Raw genomic sequence first — 17,695 nt, 5'->3', positions numbered from 1 at the left:
TCCAGTTGCCCATGGGGAAATGGCGGAACTATGCAGTTGCCACTGAGGGAAGTGGCTGGACAGATATTGCAGAGCCCCCAAAATGGGGGAACCCAGAGCGTAACATGGCCGGAGTGCTGTGTCACTGAAGGGGATGCCACGGTACTGGGAGTGACGTGGGTCTCAGAGCAGAAGTGATGGCAGCGAGGCACCACCAGAAGAGGGTGCACTGGCAAGAAGAGCTAATTCTCGTGACAGCCAGTAGGAGGCGTTGGAGTGGTGAGTTGCACCCCGTCACACCTTCCTATACTGGTCTGCAAAGCTAATAATATCCTGAACACCCACTTTTTGTAGGTGTAGTGGAAGGAACTAGGTCACTGAGCTAGAGAAGCTACTAATGTTGGCAATTCATCTTGCCAAATTTATACCTCATCTTGCAGAAGTCTTGGCACAGCTAAAAGTGTCTTAACGAGACTCAGATCTTCGGGGGAACACCTAGAAAGGTTCCGTGTCTGCTGAAATGAAACCAGTACTTGTCAGAGCAGGCACATTGGCTGAAAGTGATAATAAAGAGGTAACCATTAGGTGTATATTTCCAAGCAAAGAACAGATTTTGTTACTGCAAGAAGCAAAACCACTTGTGTATGCATCCAAGTCTTGTGTCATTGGAAATGAACTATGCACAAACTGAAAAATAGAAGTGTAATTGTTTGTCTGTGAGAACTACCATCAGAGTGTGGGTGGGTGAGAGAGAGAGAGAGAGAGAGAGACAGACAGACAGAAGTTACTGTGGAGACTGACCAGAAGCCTTTGAAGACAATCATGGGAAGAAACTTGCTGTAGCACTGCCAATGCCACAAGTAACAATGATGTGCCTGCAGAATCACAACTTTGTGGTTAAACTTAAATCCTAACAGCATATGCCAGTTGCTGAAACCTTAAGTCAGAAATTTTATTGTACTTCCCATCAGTACTTCACATGCACACAGGGTGGTTTTTTTTCGGGGTGGGGAGGTGTGGGAGAAGGGCAGGAGAAAGGATAGAGGAACAGAAACTTGGATTCCTCCATTCCCCCTGTTTCTGAGGGGCTCTTAAGCGTATGAATTTTTGTTACAAAATGCTGAAGTGTAATTAGTTAAGAATTTTTTTTTATTGTAGATCTCCAGCACAATCCACTGCGTCTTCTCCAAAACCTCTCAGACAACGTATTAAAACATCTGTTGGTGAAAGAAAAATTAAGGTGTTGTATGGTTGTTTTATATAATATTATAATATATATTGTATGAATGTAATATAATACTTTTGTGTTATGCATTCAGTCCCTCTCTCTCACACACACACATGCACATATACATAAATAAATAAATTGTGTAAATAATATTAATACATATTGGTAATTTTTACCAAAATCCCAATTTGAAAAAGGATTCCATAAATGAAGAAGCATATTGGTGATTATATTAGTTATATCTCCTTAAAGAGGGAGCAATACAGACATAGGCCTGACTAGAAGAGTGACATGATAAATGAGAACAGCAAAGTTTGTAGGAAAAAGAGGCTTAAAAACTTGGTTGTGGACATGCCATTCTAGTGCATGGAGGAATGTTGAATTAATCTATATATTTTCATAGTCTGTGTAATTTTAAAAAAGTATAATAAAAGCAAAAATGACGACAAACACATGCTCCTTAACTCTTAATTTTGCATTCCTGCTAAACTGGGCTCTGCCAAAGACCAATAATGGAATTTTTCAGTATCATTTTATGGGCGTCTTTTTATGTTTCTAATTTCCAAAATCCTGTTACAAGGCAAGAACTCTCTGAACAAGAAACTTAAATACTTATTAAAAACTTAAATTCTATATCTTGTTGTGGTGTTCAGACAGAAATCTTACTTGATAATAGTGAGTTATAGTGTTAGAAACATCATTTAGGAGAATGTCTTTAACAGCACTGACAGCTCCATGAATGCTTTTTTATCAGAAGTGCAAAATTTAATCTGTGTTGGGACTATGCTAGGACTAATCCCTCGCATGTGGATGTTGGGAGCTAAATGAAAGTTGGCCATCTAGTTCCAGGAGATGGGTTCTAGCAATAGATAATGAAATAAATTAGATCCATTTTAATAGTTGAGGGAAGAATATAGTGGTATTATCAATTTGTGGTAAAATGTACTTATTTAGCAATAAGAGCAAACAGTAGACTAGCATAACTAAAAGTAACTTTCCATAAGTGGGAAATAATTTGTAAACAATATATATTTGGGGTGTGTGAGGAAGAAACAAAACAATCACACACACACACACCCCAGTACCAAAATGAATTAACTTGGCATGTTGGGGCAATGTTTAGTTATTCACAGGGTGCAGCCTAGTGCGTGTAGTCCTCTGTGACATAATGTTGTCAGGGGTTTCAACCCCAGGTAGATTTATTGGGTTTTCAGTACAATTCCTTGTGGAACTAAAATAAAGCAAACCATCAAACTTGAAGCATGTCTGTGTATCCTAAATGTATTCCTGTTTCATATAGATAGGTTTAGCTATCAAATAAATGAAGGAACAATCATGGTAAACTAAGAGTGAAATTAAGACTAAAACAGATTCCAAAAATATGTCAGCTGAAAAATAAACCGGATAACAATGATTTTAGCCTGCTTGTTAGTGATAAATTAAACTCCGGTTAGATCCATCAAAATATGAAAATACGTTAGTTAAAGTACATTGTAGGGCCTATTGAAATCAATAGGAGCTCTTTTGCCTGAATGAAGAGTTCAAGACTGAGTCAATGATCAATTGTGCTCAATATCAGAAAGTCCAGAGTGTTTATTAATTAAAAATAATTATCCTTAATATTCAAAAAACCTTTTCAAGTATCTTAAAAGAGATGCATAGGAGTCAAGCTTCCATCACAGAACTTACCAAAAATGTGACTCTGGAAGCTGATTCCTGATTACTAAAACACTTTCACTTTTTCAGCAGGGTAAGAACAGAAAAATAATGTAAACAATAGTACAGTAACTCCTCGCTTAACGTTGTAGTTATGTTCCTGAAAAAGTGACTTTAAACGAAACGATGTTAAGCGAATCCAATTTCCCCATAAGAATTAATGTAAATAGGGAGGGTTAGGTTCCAGGGAATTTTTTTTTTCACCAGACAAAAAAATATTTGTACACACAGTATAAGTTTTAAACAATTTAATATTGTACACAGCAATGATGATTGTGAAGCTTGGTTGAGGTGGTGGAGTCAGAGAGTGGAAGAGGGTGGGATATTTCCTGGGGAATGCCTTACTGTTAAATGATGAACTAGCATTTGCCTGAGCCCTCAAGGTTTAACACATTGTTAATGTAGCCTCACACTCTACAAGGCAGCACAAATGGAAGGAGGGGAGACAGCATGGCAGACAGAGACACATGTCCTGTGTGTGAGAAAGAGAGAGAGAGAGATGCGCACTGCCCCTTTAAGTATGCTGACCCCACTCTTAAGTACATTGCCTTTAAAAAAAATCAGGAAGCTGAGACAGCAGCTGCAGCCAGCTGTGGCCATCTCTCCGTCCTGAGCCCTGTCCTGTCCCCACCCTGCTCTATATGAAGAAGGAAGGGGTAAGTGTGGGGCAGGAGTAGGGGGGGAGGGGACACCCTGACATTAGCCCCCTCTTCCCTGCCGAGCAAGCAGGAGGCTCCTGGGAGCAGCTCCGAGGCAGAGGGCAGGAGCAGCACATGGCAGTGTGGGGAGGGACAGCTGAACTGCCAGCAATTGTTAGACTGCTGGGTGGCTGCTGCACAAGGAACTTAGGGGAGTGGGGATCTGATGAGGGGCTGCCAGTCCACCCTGGTTCCAAGCCCCCACCAGCTAGCTGCAACAGGCTGCTCTTCCTGCAAGCAGTGGACAAAGCAGGCAGCTTCCAAACAATGTTGTAAGGGAGCATTGCGCAACTTTAAACGACCATATTCCCTAATTGATCAGCAACGTAACAATGTTAACAGGGATGACTGTAAGTGAGGAGTTACTGTGGATTGGGTTTTTTGATTCTTAGGTAAAGGAGGTTTTATGGTGTAATCAAAATTAGTCTTAGTGCTGCAGAGGATCATTACTTGGTAGCAGTCTTTTGTGACTTTTAAAGCCACTGCCACACCAAAAAGGAATGTAGAGAATCACCGTGGCCACAGCAGTTCCCAGAGACATTCTTCAGAATGTGGCCAGACAGAAATACTTGTGGGGTGGTAAAAGGCACATGTAGCAGTGGCAATCTTTACAACCTTGACTAGGGTGCTTGCAGACACCACTCCAATGGCAGGAACACACTGAGGAGGAAGCATGGCTAGGGTTCTACCCATTCTTGCCTGTGCTCCTTGTGGTGGTGCTGTGACTCCCACCCAATTTATTTTTATAGCACAAGATTGACTGGCTTTTTTGCAGGAGCTGAGGGAAGGGGAAAGACTATGAAACTACTCGGGAGGCAAAACCAACCTCTAGTTTTCCCCTTAGGACACAGAGAGCCATAACTATTTCCTTTAAGCAAAGATTAGTGCCTAATACTTCTAAGAATTTTTTCCTTGAAAAAAATTCATATGGCTCAAATTAGTTTAATGATATCCAGATTATTGAAGACTTTTTAATTGCATTTAATTGAAGAGTCTACTTACAAAGCATAAATTATAATGCAAAATATTCAGACAAATGTAAGTTTGTTGGCTAAAGACTACCTACAATCAAGTCTCTTATTTTAGGGGTGAAAGGCAAACAAATTGCCATCTTGTAGTAGTAGTGTTCTACTGTATTATTTTTAGAATGTATATGGCCTCTTTACATTGATACTTCATAGTTACAAGACCAGCATCTACTGTAGCTGCAGACAGTTGGCACAGAATATGTAGGGGTTTATTTAAAGTAAAATTTACTCTTCTGTCTCATCATCTACACCTCTACCCCTTTATAACGCCACCCTTTATAACACGAATTCGGCTATAACGCGATAAAGCAGCGCTCCAGGTGGGAGGGGCTGTGCACTCCAGCGGATCAAATCAAGTTCGATATAACGCGGTTTCACCTATAACATGGTAAGATTTTTTTGGCTCCTGAGGAGAGCGTTATATCGAGGTAGAGGTGTACTAAGCATTTCTTTTTAACAATTAAATATTAGAGCCATTGCTAAGAAGAGTTTTATACATATTTCAAATAAGTCAGTAATTACTTAGGAGTTGTTCTTTCATTAATGTTTCTCCTCAGGAGCTTTTTAAGATGTGCAAATTGGTTTTCTCCCCAAATGGTCTAACATATTCTATTGCAATGAAAAGCATCTGTCTATAGGCTTGTCTATACAAAGCAGTAATACAAAGTACAGGAGTGTGATTTCTAAATCTTGCTGACATGGTGCACATTAATTGGTTCATGTAGACCCTGCTGGTGTGAACTAAAATTCCCTGCTGAGTTTTAATGTAATACTGTGTAATAAAGATCTCTAAGAAAATCTGGTAAACGAAAAGTGGAACACTTGCATGCACTAATTTTGACAAAGAAATGTATCCTCCAAAGCAGTTGTTTACCAAAGCATATTCAAAGTTATGAATAGAACTACAGATTTGTAAGTTTGAAACCAGGAGCTGTGTGTGTGTGTGTGTGTGTGTGTGTGTGTGTGTGTGTGTAGTTTAAAGAAATACAGATGGTGGACAAAGCAACTAAGTTATTGTGGATTTGTGATTTTAGAGTAAAAATCTGTGGAGAGTTTCCATTGTGCCAAATTTTAGCTGCATGAGTTAGCGAAGTGTAAGTGAAAGCATGAGGAATAATGCAGTATAATTTGGGGCATGTTCGTCCCATACTGCTTTGCAATTCAGGACGGGGGCAGAAAACGCAGAAATGTTTGCACATCCCATTCCTGAAGAGTTATTGGAGGTGGTACAAAAAGATCAAACATCCTTCAAAAGGAGATCTAGTGAGGAAGTATGCCTATTATTCTTGACTCCTTGAAGGAAGAGGAGAAAGTATGCTCCTGCTCATCCTCCCTACCAGACTTGCAAGAGCTGGGAAGGATAAGAGATGTTTGAATCTCCTGCATCTTCCTCTGGAAAAAAAGTAAGGAGGCAGATCAAATATCTAAACATTCTCAAAGTTCATGTTTTGTAAGGTGGGAAAGAGGATTATTAATTTATCTGGACTAATTCATTCAGCCCTATTTATGAGGTACATTGAATCATGCAGCTATGTTGCTTAGAAAGGTTTAGGTGCTCTTTGGGCTGGATTGTGCCTGCCTTATTTTCCCTAACTTCAGTGGGATTATTTGTATGACTATCTACTCATCAGGGTGAGTAAGGTGGTCAAAGTCTGACTTCTAGCAATTAGATGCTACAAAGACTTAGGCCCATAGGCAACCTTACTTGAAGACTGCTTACCTCTTCCTCGGGCTACTCTTGCCTCTGTTTCCTTTGGCTAAGAGGGCTGCTTTTTGAGAAGCCAAGCTTTCTCTTTAGTCACACAAATTTACCTGTAGTTCTTTACTTAGTGGTCAGAGTGAGGTGTTCATATTTCTGTATGATGTTTTTTGGATTGGGTTTGGTCCTTGGTTGAATTCTTTTAATAGATTCATAGTGGATTTTTTTTTTTCATTGAAGAAAACCCTCATTTTCTATTTGTGGATCACACATGTAAATCTGGAGTTGAGATTTTACCAGAGGTACCGAATAAACATGGAATGAGAGTTTAGGTACCTTTGAGAGTGATCTGTGGTAGTCCTTACTCTAAGATAATTGTATGATGACTGCTTCTAAAACAACTTCAGATATTTCTTCTATGATAATTCTCATGGAAGGCAATTAGCTTCTAACGTCTAGTTGAATCTGATAGGAATAGAAACAGTGGATACAGGCAACAAGAGTTTAGCCAAGTAATGCTTGTTTTAGAATACTATCGTTCTTCTTCTCCTATCCCCTTCCCTTCAACCACCAATTGTAATATGGAGGAGATATATATATATAAAGAACAACTCTGTTCTCTGGTATTAGTTGTAGTGACTATGTCCATGTACTGCGGAAAAGCATCTGGGGGTCATAGTGGACCACAAGATAAGATAAATATGAGTGAACAGTGTAACATTGTTGCAAAAAAAGCAAACATCATTCTGGCATGTATTAGCAGGAGTGTTGTAAGCAAGACACGAGAAATAATTCTTCCGCTCTACTCACCACTGATTAGGCCTTAACTGGAGTATTGTGTCCAGTTTTGGGTGCCATATTTCAGGAAAGATGTGGACAAATTGGAGAAAGTCCAGAGATGAGCAACACAAGATGATTAACGGTCTAGGAAACATGACCCATGAAGGAAGATTGAAAAAATTGGGTTTGTTTAGTCTGGAAAAGAGAAGACTGAGAGGGGACACAGTTTTCAAGTACATAAAAGGTTTTTACAAGGAGGAAGATGAAGAATTATTCCTTAACCTCTGAGGATAGGACAAGAAGCAATGGGCTTAAATTGCAGCAAGAGAGGTTTAGGCTGAACATTAGGAAAAACTTCCTAACTGTCAGGATGGTTAGGCACTGGAATAAATTGCCTAGGGAGGTTGTGGAATCTCCATCATTGTAGATTTTTAAGAGCAGATTAGACAAACAGCTATCAGGAATGATCTAGATCAGTGCTTCTCAAAGCCGGTCCGCCGCTTGTTCAGGGAAAGCCCCTGGCGGGCTGGGCCGGTTTGTTTACCTGCCGCATCCGCAGGTTCGGCCAATTGCGGCTCCCACTGGCCGCAGTTCACCACTCCAGGCCAATGGGGGCTGCGGGAAGGGCGCCCAGCACATCCTTTGGCCCGCACCGCTTCCCGTAGCCCACGTTGGCCTGGAGTGGCGAACTGCGGCCAATGAGAGCTGTGATCGGCTGAACCTGTGGACGCGGCGGGTAAACAAACTGGCCTGGCCCGCCAGGGGCTTGCCCTGAACAAGCGGCAGACTGACTTTGAGAACCACTGTTTTAGATGATACTTAGTCCTGCCATAAGTGCAGGGGACTGGACTAGATGACCTCTCGAGGTCCCTTCCAGTTCTATGATTCTATCATATCTCGGTACTGAGCAACTCTCTCTCCTTCCAGATCGTCAAGGGATATGGGGAGGCCCTTGAGGATATTTATTGGGACTGTTCACTGCCTTAGAGAATTGAGCACCTGATCTATCATGAGCACTGAGGCGAAATCTCATATCTTCCTCCTGAAAGTATGGTGACACCTGAGGTGTGGCCTTGCCCATGAAGTGATCCCTATGCATGACACTAGGAGGCTCAATAACTGAAGACTCTGAGCTATGGTTGGCCTGTTGCATGTGTGCAGTCCGGATATGAGATCCTGGCTCTTCTGGACTCTGTCAAATGATGGGTAGATTTTTGCCACTGGGGTGTTTTTGTCCGCTCCCAGGTGAGTTATCCTTGTCGAAGGAATCAAGAAACTTTTCTTGATGTTTATTACAAAACCATGCACTTGTAGGAGATCCAGACTCTGAATCATGTCTTTGTGAGCTGCAGCTTGGGGTAGGCTCTGATCAGGATGTTGTCCAGAAAGGATTGTAGATGCATACCTTATGACCTGAGTCTGGTCAATGTCACTGCCAGCATCTTTGTAAAGAACCTGGGGGCTGAGGAGAGACCAAATGGGAGTGTTTTGTACAGTAACTCCTCATTTAACGTCATCTCGCTTAACGTTGTTTCAATGTTACGTCCCTGCTCAATTAGGGAACATGCTTGTTTAAAGTTGTGCAGTGCTCCTTTATAACGTCATTTGGCTGCCTGCTTCTAAGAGTCTGTGGCAGAGCAGCGACTTTACAAGGGAGCACTGCACAAGTTCCGCTTCTCCGCACCCTCCCCCTCCCTCCCAGCGCTTCCCCCACCACCAAACAGCTGTTTGGCAGTGCTTAGGACTTTCTGGGAGGGAGGGGGAGAAGCAGGGAAGCACCATGTCTCTGCTCCTCCCTATCCCTCCCAGAAAGTCCTAAGTGCCGCCAATCAGCTGTTTAGCGGCATTTAGGATTTTCTGGGAGGGTGGGGGAGGAGTGGAGACACAGGGCTTCTCTGCTACTCCCCCTCCCTCCCAGCACTTTGCGCTTAGGACTTTCTGGGAGGGAGGGGCAGGAGCGGGGAAGCGCTGCATCTCTGCTCCTCCCTCCCTCCCTCCTAGAAAGTCCTAAGTGCCACCAAATAGCTGTTTGGTGGCACTTAGGACTTTGGCAAGGGGAGAGAGGGATGTGGCGTGCTCCGGAGAGGAGGTGGAGTGGGGGTGGGAAGAGGTGGGCCTGGAGTGAAGCAGGGACAGGAAGAGGAGGGCCTGGAGCATTTCCAGCAAAGTCCGAGCCTGTTCTTCTCCAGGGAAGCTGCTGCTGCAAAGGTGCTTCCTAGTGTCCTTGCCTGCAGTGGGCTGTGCCTGTATGGGGCAAGCCAGGGGCACTTCCCAACCACAGTACAATACTGTACAGTATATAATGCCTTTTGTCTGCCCCAAAAAAATTTCCTTTGAACCTAACTCCCCGTATTTACATTAAATCTTACGGGAAAATTGGATTGTTTCACTTAAAGTTGCATTTTTCAGGAACATAACTACAACGTTAGGTAAGAAGTTACTGTACTAGTAATGATCTGTACCACAAGTAAATCTCAGGAGCCTGCAGTGGCATAGTCCTATGGAAATGTGGAGATAAGCATCTGCCAAATCCCCTGAAGTTAGGAGATCTCCTTGAGACAGGAATGATACCATAGAGGCTAGAGTCTCCATCTGAAATATCATTTTCTTCATCCACTTATTGAACCTTTTGAGGTTGAGGATGGCTCTGACTCCCCTATTCGTTCCTGCATAATCAAGATGATGGAGTGGAACCTTGAGAACCTTTCTTTTGAGGGAACTCATTCTATTGCTCCCAAGTCCAGGAGATCAGAGGTCTCATTCCAAACCAGTTTATGCTTTGCAGTGTTGCTGGAGATGGGAAACTGGAAGAAGAAGGGATGGGATGGAGCTTGCAGCTCAAGTGAGTATCACTGGCTCGCTATCTCCCTTGCCCACTTGTCTATGGTCAGTGTGGACCAGACCTCTGCGAAATGGAAGATTCTGCTTCCTAGATTCAGATCTGGGTGGAAGCACATTCACTTATTGTCATAATGTGGCTTGGTGGGCTGCAGAACCACCTCAGGCCTTTCCAGTCAAGCCTCGGTTCCAAAACTTTCCATTGGATATCTGCTGTCCTTTCTCTGTTACTTTTATGAGGAAGAGGGATGAAAGGAGTGTCTCTGCCTGAAAACAGATTTGTACTCCCTTCTGACAGCACTCTGTGGTGCGGGAAGGGACTGCTTAGATTTTTTGCAGCATTTTCTGCTGCTATTTTACCTTTTCTCCAAAGAGGAGAGACCCTGTGAACTGAGATGAGCACAGGACTTTTTTGGAGTCCACTGTTTGCCCTATTTTGGAAGGCATCTACCTTCCAGGGTTGTAGCCATATGTACCTTGTGGCTGCTGAGCTGGATGCCTTGGCTCTGGCAGAAAATCTCATTGCATTCATTGAGGCATCAGCCACGAATACTGTTGCTAGGGAAAGTTTCTTAAGTATGGCACTGGAGCCAGGGTGGTCACTGTCCTTCAGAGCCCTAATGTCTTCCATCAAGGACCTTTTAGCTTTTGCAAAGCATGTCACAGTGAGGGACGTTCTGGGGGTAGGCGAGGAAGCTTTGAAATTCTTTCTGAGAGGAGGAGGGATAGCTCAGTGGTTTGAGCATTGGCCTGCTAAACCCAGGGTTGTGAGTTCAATCCTTGAGGGGGCCACTTAGGGATCTGGGGCAAAAATTGGTCCTGCTAGTGAAGGCAGGGGGCTGGACTCGATGACCTTTCAAGGTCCCTTCCAGCTCTAGGAGATTGGTATATCTCCAATTATTACTTTATTACTATTACTATTACTTTACTAGCTTCCACTTTCCTGTCTGTTGGGTATTTATGGAAGAATTCCCTTTTTGAAGGGATATCCATATCCTCAGCTAAGGCTTGCCATTGCAGCATCAACCTTTGGGACTTCAGTAATAGTATTTTTTGATTCTTGCAGCTTGTGGAGTCTAAGGTCCTGTCTGTTAATGAATTTACCTTTGTCAGATTTCTCCAGTTCCTCTCTGATCATATCTTCAAAGAAAGGAGGACAACAGGGGAATCATTGCCTTGGGGAAGAATTTTTAGGGAAGATATTTGCTTTGAGGCTGAGGTCATGTCTATACTACAAACTTAATTTGACTAAGGTTACTCTCTTTTCTGACTGGTGGATTACCACTGGCAATGTTGAAATGCCAATAGGGATCCTGGGTGACCCAACCTATTCCTTGGCTCCCCTCGCTCATGAAAGCTGTACACCAGCCACCTCGACAGCACCAAAGAACTCTTCAACTACTGGCTTAGCAGGTGTAGAATGGCAATTGAATATGCCTTTGGTCATTTGAAGGGGTGCTGTTGTTTACTCACAAGATTGGACCTCCGTGAGAAAAATATCCCAGCTGCCTGCTGTGGCCTGCATAATTTCTGGAAAGCAAAGGAGAAAGTTTCAGCAAAGGTAGCGGGTGGAGGTGGAGCAGATGTCTGCTGAATTTGAACAGCCAGATACAAGTCTATTAAAAGAGCTCAACACTGAGCTAGCAGGCTGAGGGAGACTTTGAAAGACCTTTTTAATAGTGAGACAGAGTTTTGTGTGTGTGTGTGTGTGTTGGTGTGTTGTGACCTCTACCAGGCCCTGCTCTCTTGCAGCCTGGTATGAATTGTGTGGTGATTGTTGTATATGTAGGAATGTAACATTGTTAATGCACCTGTTAATTTTGCTTCCGAATATTATGAGTTGTGTGACACTGTGCAGTATCACGTAAGTGGGCACTGTCAAAACTGTTGAGCACCAGCCAGCATATATTGTGAACTAATAAAAATGAATTATGTTTCCATTATAGAATTTTATTCTATAAAAATCTATGCAAAAATATCCCTGGACAATTTAAGAACAAATACATTAAAGCTTAATAAATTAAGAGAACAGAACTTATGAAGGGGAATGAACATTCATGTCCATTTCAGCTACACATACAGGAACTGTGGCTTTCAAAGGTCAGTGTATGTGAAGCTGTTACTGTCTTTAATGTCCCCCAGGGTTGATAAGGTTAGTGCAGCAACCACTGATGCCATATGGAATGTTGGAGTTGGGAGGGTGTTTAGGGAGGTCCTGATATTGATTCTCAGTAGGCTGCAGAGGGAGGTAAGCACAGGATTGTTGAACCTGAAGTTCTACCAAAGTCTGCAGCCTCTTTGTTTGCTCTCTGAGAAGCCCCATTGTGTCCTGGTGCATTTCCCTATCCTTTTCCTTCACCTTTCTCCTCTCTACTCTATCCTTCTCCAGGATGTCTGCAGTGGTCATCCTCCAGACCCTGTGCTCACAGTGTGATGCAACACTGGCTTGCAGGATCTACTGAAACATGTCAAGCTGCATCCTCTTCTTTCTCCTCCTTATCTGGCTCAGGTGTTCTGTGGGTGTGAGTGGGAGGAGACCCTGAAGGCCACAATGGCAGCAGCTGCAACTAAAACACACAGTTACCATTGTCAGTGTATTCTCTATGGAAAGCGAAACTTAAGATGCTAAACTCACTCCCTTGCTCCCCTAAAGTTTAAAGCGTTACATTCTCACTTCTACTTGAGATTGCTTGTGCATGGCGCCAGTCACAGCAGCAGCTATGGTGAGCATGGCCTGCCTGGGGTTGGGGAAATGAGGAAGGAATTGCTTGGTTGCATAATTCTAGTAGTATAGGGCAGTGGCACCGAATACTGGCACCGTTTTCCACAGGCAATGGTGATTTTAGCTCCTCTCGCTCCTGAGGATAATAAAGACAGAGAAAGCACAGCTGCTGCTGGCGTCCTTAAGCCGCATGGGCCCATATATGTTGCAACTACAACACAGGAAAAACCCAACCTGGAGAGACAGAGCAGAGCAGGGAGAAATTCTAACGATGAGGAGGACTTCAGCCAGCTAGCCCAGGTGGTAAGTCCTGGAGCGACACAGGACTGCAAGGATAAGACCCTTGCAGTGCTACCAATGGGTCTTAAATGCTTTCAGGAGAGAAGCAGGGCTCATATCCATCTTGCCCCCTCGTTCCCAATTCAAGTCAGAAAATGAGACCCCCATCTCCCACTGAGGTACTGCAATGGTGCATGCTGACATTATTGCTGAGTGGCATGGGAAAGTATTCTACCGCAGAGGAAGAAATAAGACAGCCCTCCCTCGAAACATTCAGCAGAGGATTACAGAGTACCTACATGAAAGTTTCACAGAGATGTATCAGAAGGATTCATGAGACATCTGTATGTACATAAACAAATTGCTCCACGTGGCCCTCCTGCCTAACTCTAGAGGGAAATAAAAAGCAGATAGAAACTCTACCTCTCTTTGTTGTATAACTACCTCTTGTAGCATAAGTAAATTAATGAGTCAAAAGGTGTGTCCTGCTACTTTGGGGGTGCCACCCTGTAATTGAAAATTTATCTACATACTTACCCGAGGTTCCTTCCCTTGAATCAGGGTTGCCAGTGCTTGACTGGCAGGACTGACTAGACTCTGTGATGGAGTCAAAAACAGATTCTGGCTCGGTGCCAGAACTGGCTCTTTCCCTTTCTGTTCTTTTGGGGGTGGGGGTTGATACGTTTTGTGGACATGAGTGGCTGACAGAGAGTCCTTTTGTAGCTTGCCTTTATGCACTTCTAGAGCTCTCTAGAAATTTCTCCTTCAAAATCTTCCCCTTCAGGGCCTCACTCCCCCTCAGTGGGAGATGGGGGTCTCATTACCTGAGTTTTCTGACTTGAATTGGGAACGAGGGGGCAGGATGGATATGAGCCCTGCTTCTCTCCTGAAAGCATTTAAGACCCATTGGCAGCACTGCAAGGGTCTTACCTTTGCGGTCCTGTGTCGCTCCAGGACATACCACCTGGGCTAGCTGACTGAAGTCCTCCTCATCGTTAGAATTTCTCCCTGCTCTGCTCTGTCTCTCCAGGTTGGGTTTTTCCTGTGTTGTAGTTACAGCTATTTGGAGAAGTATGGTCTCCAACATCCTTATCTGATTCAGAGCTCAGGGCCTAGAAGAGATGGGGGTCAGCTGGATGGGAACAGGCTGGATGTAATTCACTTTCTGCCAAGCCTGGAAAAGCTGTCTTATGTATAGAGCACTGTTTGGATTTTGTCTAATGCTTGCACAGCTGTTTTGCCATGCCTGAAATGGGGCAAAGGAGCTGTGCAGGGAGTTGCTGCAGCAGAGGCTCTGCATGGCTATAAGCACCATGCTGTTAAGACCCTGACCGGAAGGAGGCTTGGAAGAGCAGAAAATTGCTCCTCACTGCTCAAAAAATGGTTGAAAAAAGGAAGGTATGGGAATAAAATGAACTGCCACTGACCTGGTATCACAAAGGTAGAAGAAGCAATCAGGAGAAGTGGTGTGGCCAACATGAGCAGTGCTGCAACTTTAAACTGCCTCCAGAGCTGCACAGTGAAGGGGAGCTGCCTGGATGTAACAGAATTGTGGGAGATGTTGGGCTGCAGAAGTCCTCTCCCCACCCAATAAAGCAAGGTATTATGTGGAAACCAACCCAGTAGCACTCGTCTATCAAAGGCTGTCTCTGCAGAGCAATGGAAATTTACTTTGCAAATCTTCCTTAGATGAGACCCATACACTTTTCCTCAGCGCCCCTAGGGATTTCTGTGAATAATCTCACAGATGCCTTGCATGCCAGCTGGTGCAGGATTTTAACCTCTTGCCTGCAGCACCCTTGTGGCCCTGAGGCCTTGGTATTTTGGATAAAATGAGATGAACAGAGTGCAATTGGTGTGAGCAATTCTCTGCATTCTCCAAATGCTTGAGATACATCTTTAGAGTACTAGGAATGTTAAGGGTTAGAATAAAATGGTGGTAGAACTATTTCCCAGGAAAGAGGAACTTACCTTACATAGAGAGGTTTCTGGAGCCATAAGAATCCTTCTCACAACAGCACCAATTTGGTTCTTGTACAGGTAGAGGAACTAATTCCAAAACCTGCCTATCAAGGTAACGACAACTAGAAAGGCCAGCTATAGGCTTGTGTAATCTGTCATTGATTAAACTTGGCTTCTGATGTCTGATGTGCCTGCATATGGAACACCACCAGGGCTGGTTCCCATGTTTGCATGGTGCTTGGCTGTAGGACTCAAATCAGAACTTTTGTGATTATTTTTATTATATTGAGGTAACATCTAGAGGTCAGGGCCCCGTTGTGCTAGACACTATACAAACAAAGAGGTAGTCAGTGCCCCAAAGAGCTTTCTGTTTCCTCTTTCATAAGAAAAGTAAATTTGACCAAATCAATTAATGAAATTCCCTGGCTGGATACCAAAATACATCATAGGTTAATGGAGAATCCATGCTGAAGTACACTTCTCTTCTAATGTCCAGGATGTTAACTGTAGGTCTTGCTGGTCTGGATGAAGGAGTCTTTGCTTCAAGAGAACTGGTCTTTTCTTCAGGTACGTGTGTTCCTTGGCTAACTAGCAAGTCAAAAGTGCCTTTTGAGCCAGTGGAGGACTAGGAACCCTTCAACTTTCTTTTTCCCCTTTCTTTTGTATCTTTTATGCGAACTGCCTTGCAAGGTAGCAGATTCTTCTTTTCCCAGGACATTATTTCCATTGTCATGGAGTACCTTTGACCTCTGGTTTCTCCCTGGTTTTGGAAGGGATAAAAACATTCATGCCTCAATCATAAGCCAACCTTTAATGAGAGATAGGAGGAGACATCCTCTGTGAGTATCATAATTGCCTAGTACATGGTTTCTTGTACCTTCTTCTGAAGCAGCTGGTATCTGGCCACTCTCATAGGCAGGATACTGCACTCAATGGACAACTGATCTGATTCCATAGAATCATGTTTACATGTGAGATTGTTTGTTTGTTTGTTTTTGTTCAAACACATGACTGTGATATAGTGTCAAGGTGAACTAAAAGGATTTGTATTCTGAAATTTTGGAAATTTGTCTTCCAAGTATGTTTCCTGCCTTAGGAGTCTTCCTTCCATAGTGAGTGTGTGCAATCTGGAGTGGAAAATTGGGTTGGCTTTCAGCATGTTTGTACTTACCTACTCACAGAGACATTAGGATGTGATCTCAGTATGATGCCTAACTTGGCATTGTATCAGGTGTGTGGTTCCATATTCTCAGAAGAAATTTCTGCGAGTGCATTTTCAAAAACCCACTTGTGATGAAGTCAATGCATGGCACCTGCAATTCTAGCCATTGGGGATAACTGGCTACAGATGATCACTGTCAGGGAATGACTGATGCAATGAAGTTTTGGATCTTTGCAAATCTTTACCTTGATGAACTTTGCAGTCCCTTCTAATCCTGTGATTCTATGATAGTAAAATTATGGCTAGAGACATGCCTGCTATGACTCCTGGGTGAGCAATTCTTTGCATTGGGTTCAAAAGCTTTACTTGACTTTGAACAACTGGTGGATGTGAATCCTTTCCAGCAGCTGTCCAGTTGTGAATGGGTTTGTTTCTTTGGGCAGGGCTCTGATTGGCATGTTGACAAGGTATGTAACGTGTGACCTGTACTTTGCTATGACAACTACCAACCATTTCTTAGGATTCTGGATCTGAAGGATAGATAAGAAGGAAGAGTCTGATACAGGAATTATGAGCTCTCGTATACAAATATGGTCTTTGGCATGTTGAGGATTTTGTTGGTTCGAAGGAAAATTTATCTAGGTTTCCTTGTAGTGTCTGCTCTAGATTTTTTTCCTCTGCCAGCGTAATAGTCTCTACTTGAATACCCTTGGTGGTGTTAAACCCAATGGATTGCTATGCTGGCTATGATAGTGAGGGTTGTGGCCTCTCTTCTGTCTCAGCTACTAGTTTCTCTGTCTCCCCAAATAACTCCTCACCTGTAAGTTTGGATACACAAGATATCTGTTCAGGATAACTGATTTTGTTATACATGGGAGTACCATGGTGTAACAGCCCTTTTAAAGCTCCCCCTGCTGGACACTCACCAGGAGACTTTGAGTCCCCCATAGTTGAACTATGTGATTCTAAACTTCCCTTGGTCTGAGTAAGCTCCAGCACTCTCTCTTTCTTTGACCTCTCTGACACAGTTCCTGGGCACAGACTTTCTGCCTGTGGTCCGGCTGCCCTAGGCACCAAGGACCAGTGCTGACAGCCTATTTGCTTAAATACACAGTTTTCCTGAGCTCCAACCTTGGGGTCATTCTGGTTTACCATTTATTTCTCCAGAAACACGTGATACTTTAAGCACATAATGCACAGTCTTTGTAAAGGTTTCTAACACAATGATTCTTTATTTTAACCAGCATAAGAAATATACAGATATAGACAAAACAATAAAACACCTGTTGGGAAATCCCTACCTCAGCTTCCTCACTGATGAGCTTTCTTTGGGCTTGTGTCAGAGTCTTTTATGGATTCACGATCCTTTCTGTCTCTCCCTTTCCTTCTGCACATGACTTCTCCTTGGGAACATGAAGTCTCCTCTCACTTCTGTAGTCATCTGTCTGTTTCTAGTACATTGCTCTCAAAAACGACTGGTGGGACCCATTTTTTTATAACTGCCAGTCTCCTTTCATAGAATCATAGAATCTCAGGGTTGGAAGGGACCTCAGGAGGTCATCTAGTCCAACCCCCTGCTCAAAGCAGGACCAAACCCAACTAAA

At 43.3% G+C, this 17,695-nt stretch overlaps 1 protein-coding gene and 1 long non-coding RNA gene across 9 annotated transcripts in view; one reads left to right on the top strand and one right to left on the bottom strand.

Annotated features, from left to right (window-relative positions):
- Nucleotides 1-17,695, top strand: part of LOC123349886 (PARP1 binding protein) — a 116,143-nt gene that overhangs the window by 81,430 nt on the left and 17,018 nt on the right. For all 3 annotated transcript variants that reach the window (XM_044988159.1, XM_044988164.1, XM_044988173.1), the window contains one exon: nt 1,138-1,219. In XM_044988159.1, the coding sequence (XP_044844094.1) occupies nt 1,138-1,219 (82 nt within the window). The remainder of the gene's footprint in view (nt 1-1,137; nt 1,220-17,695) is intronic.
- Nucleotides 907-15,080, bottom strand: LOC123349927. 6 transcript variants are annotated; one of them, XR_006573680.1, is made up of 6 exons: nt 14,939-15,080; nt 14,395-14,501; nt 11,440-11,496; nt 7,159-7,272; nt 6,685-6,813; nt 907-1,196 (listed from the first exon to the last, which is right to left on the bottom strand). It is a non-coding gene; the product is annotated as an uncharacterized LOC123349927 (long non-coding RNA). The 6 variants fall into 6 exon arrangements; XR_006573681.1 differs by lacking the exons at nt 6,685-6,813; nt 7,159-7,272 and adding an exon at nt 12,326-12,533; XR_006573687.1 differs by lacking the exons at nt 6,685-6,813; nt 7,159-7,272 and adding an exon at nt 8,534-8,590.

Source organism: Mauremys mutica, chromosome 1 (genome assembly GCF_020497125.1).
Source record: "Mauremys mutica isolate MM-2020 ecotype Southern chromosome 1, ASM2049712v1, whole genome shotgun sequence".
Lineage (NCBI taxonomy): Eukaryota > Metazoa > Chordata > Testudines > Geoemydidae > Mauremys > Mauremys mutica.
The sequence above is the reverse complement of the archived record's forward strand: the minus strand, read 5'-3'. Positions and strand labels throughout refer to the sequence as shown.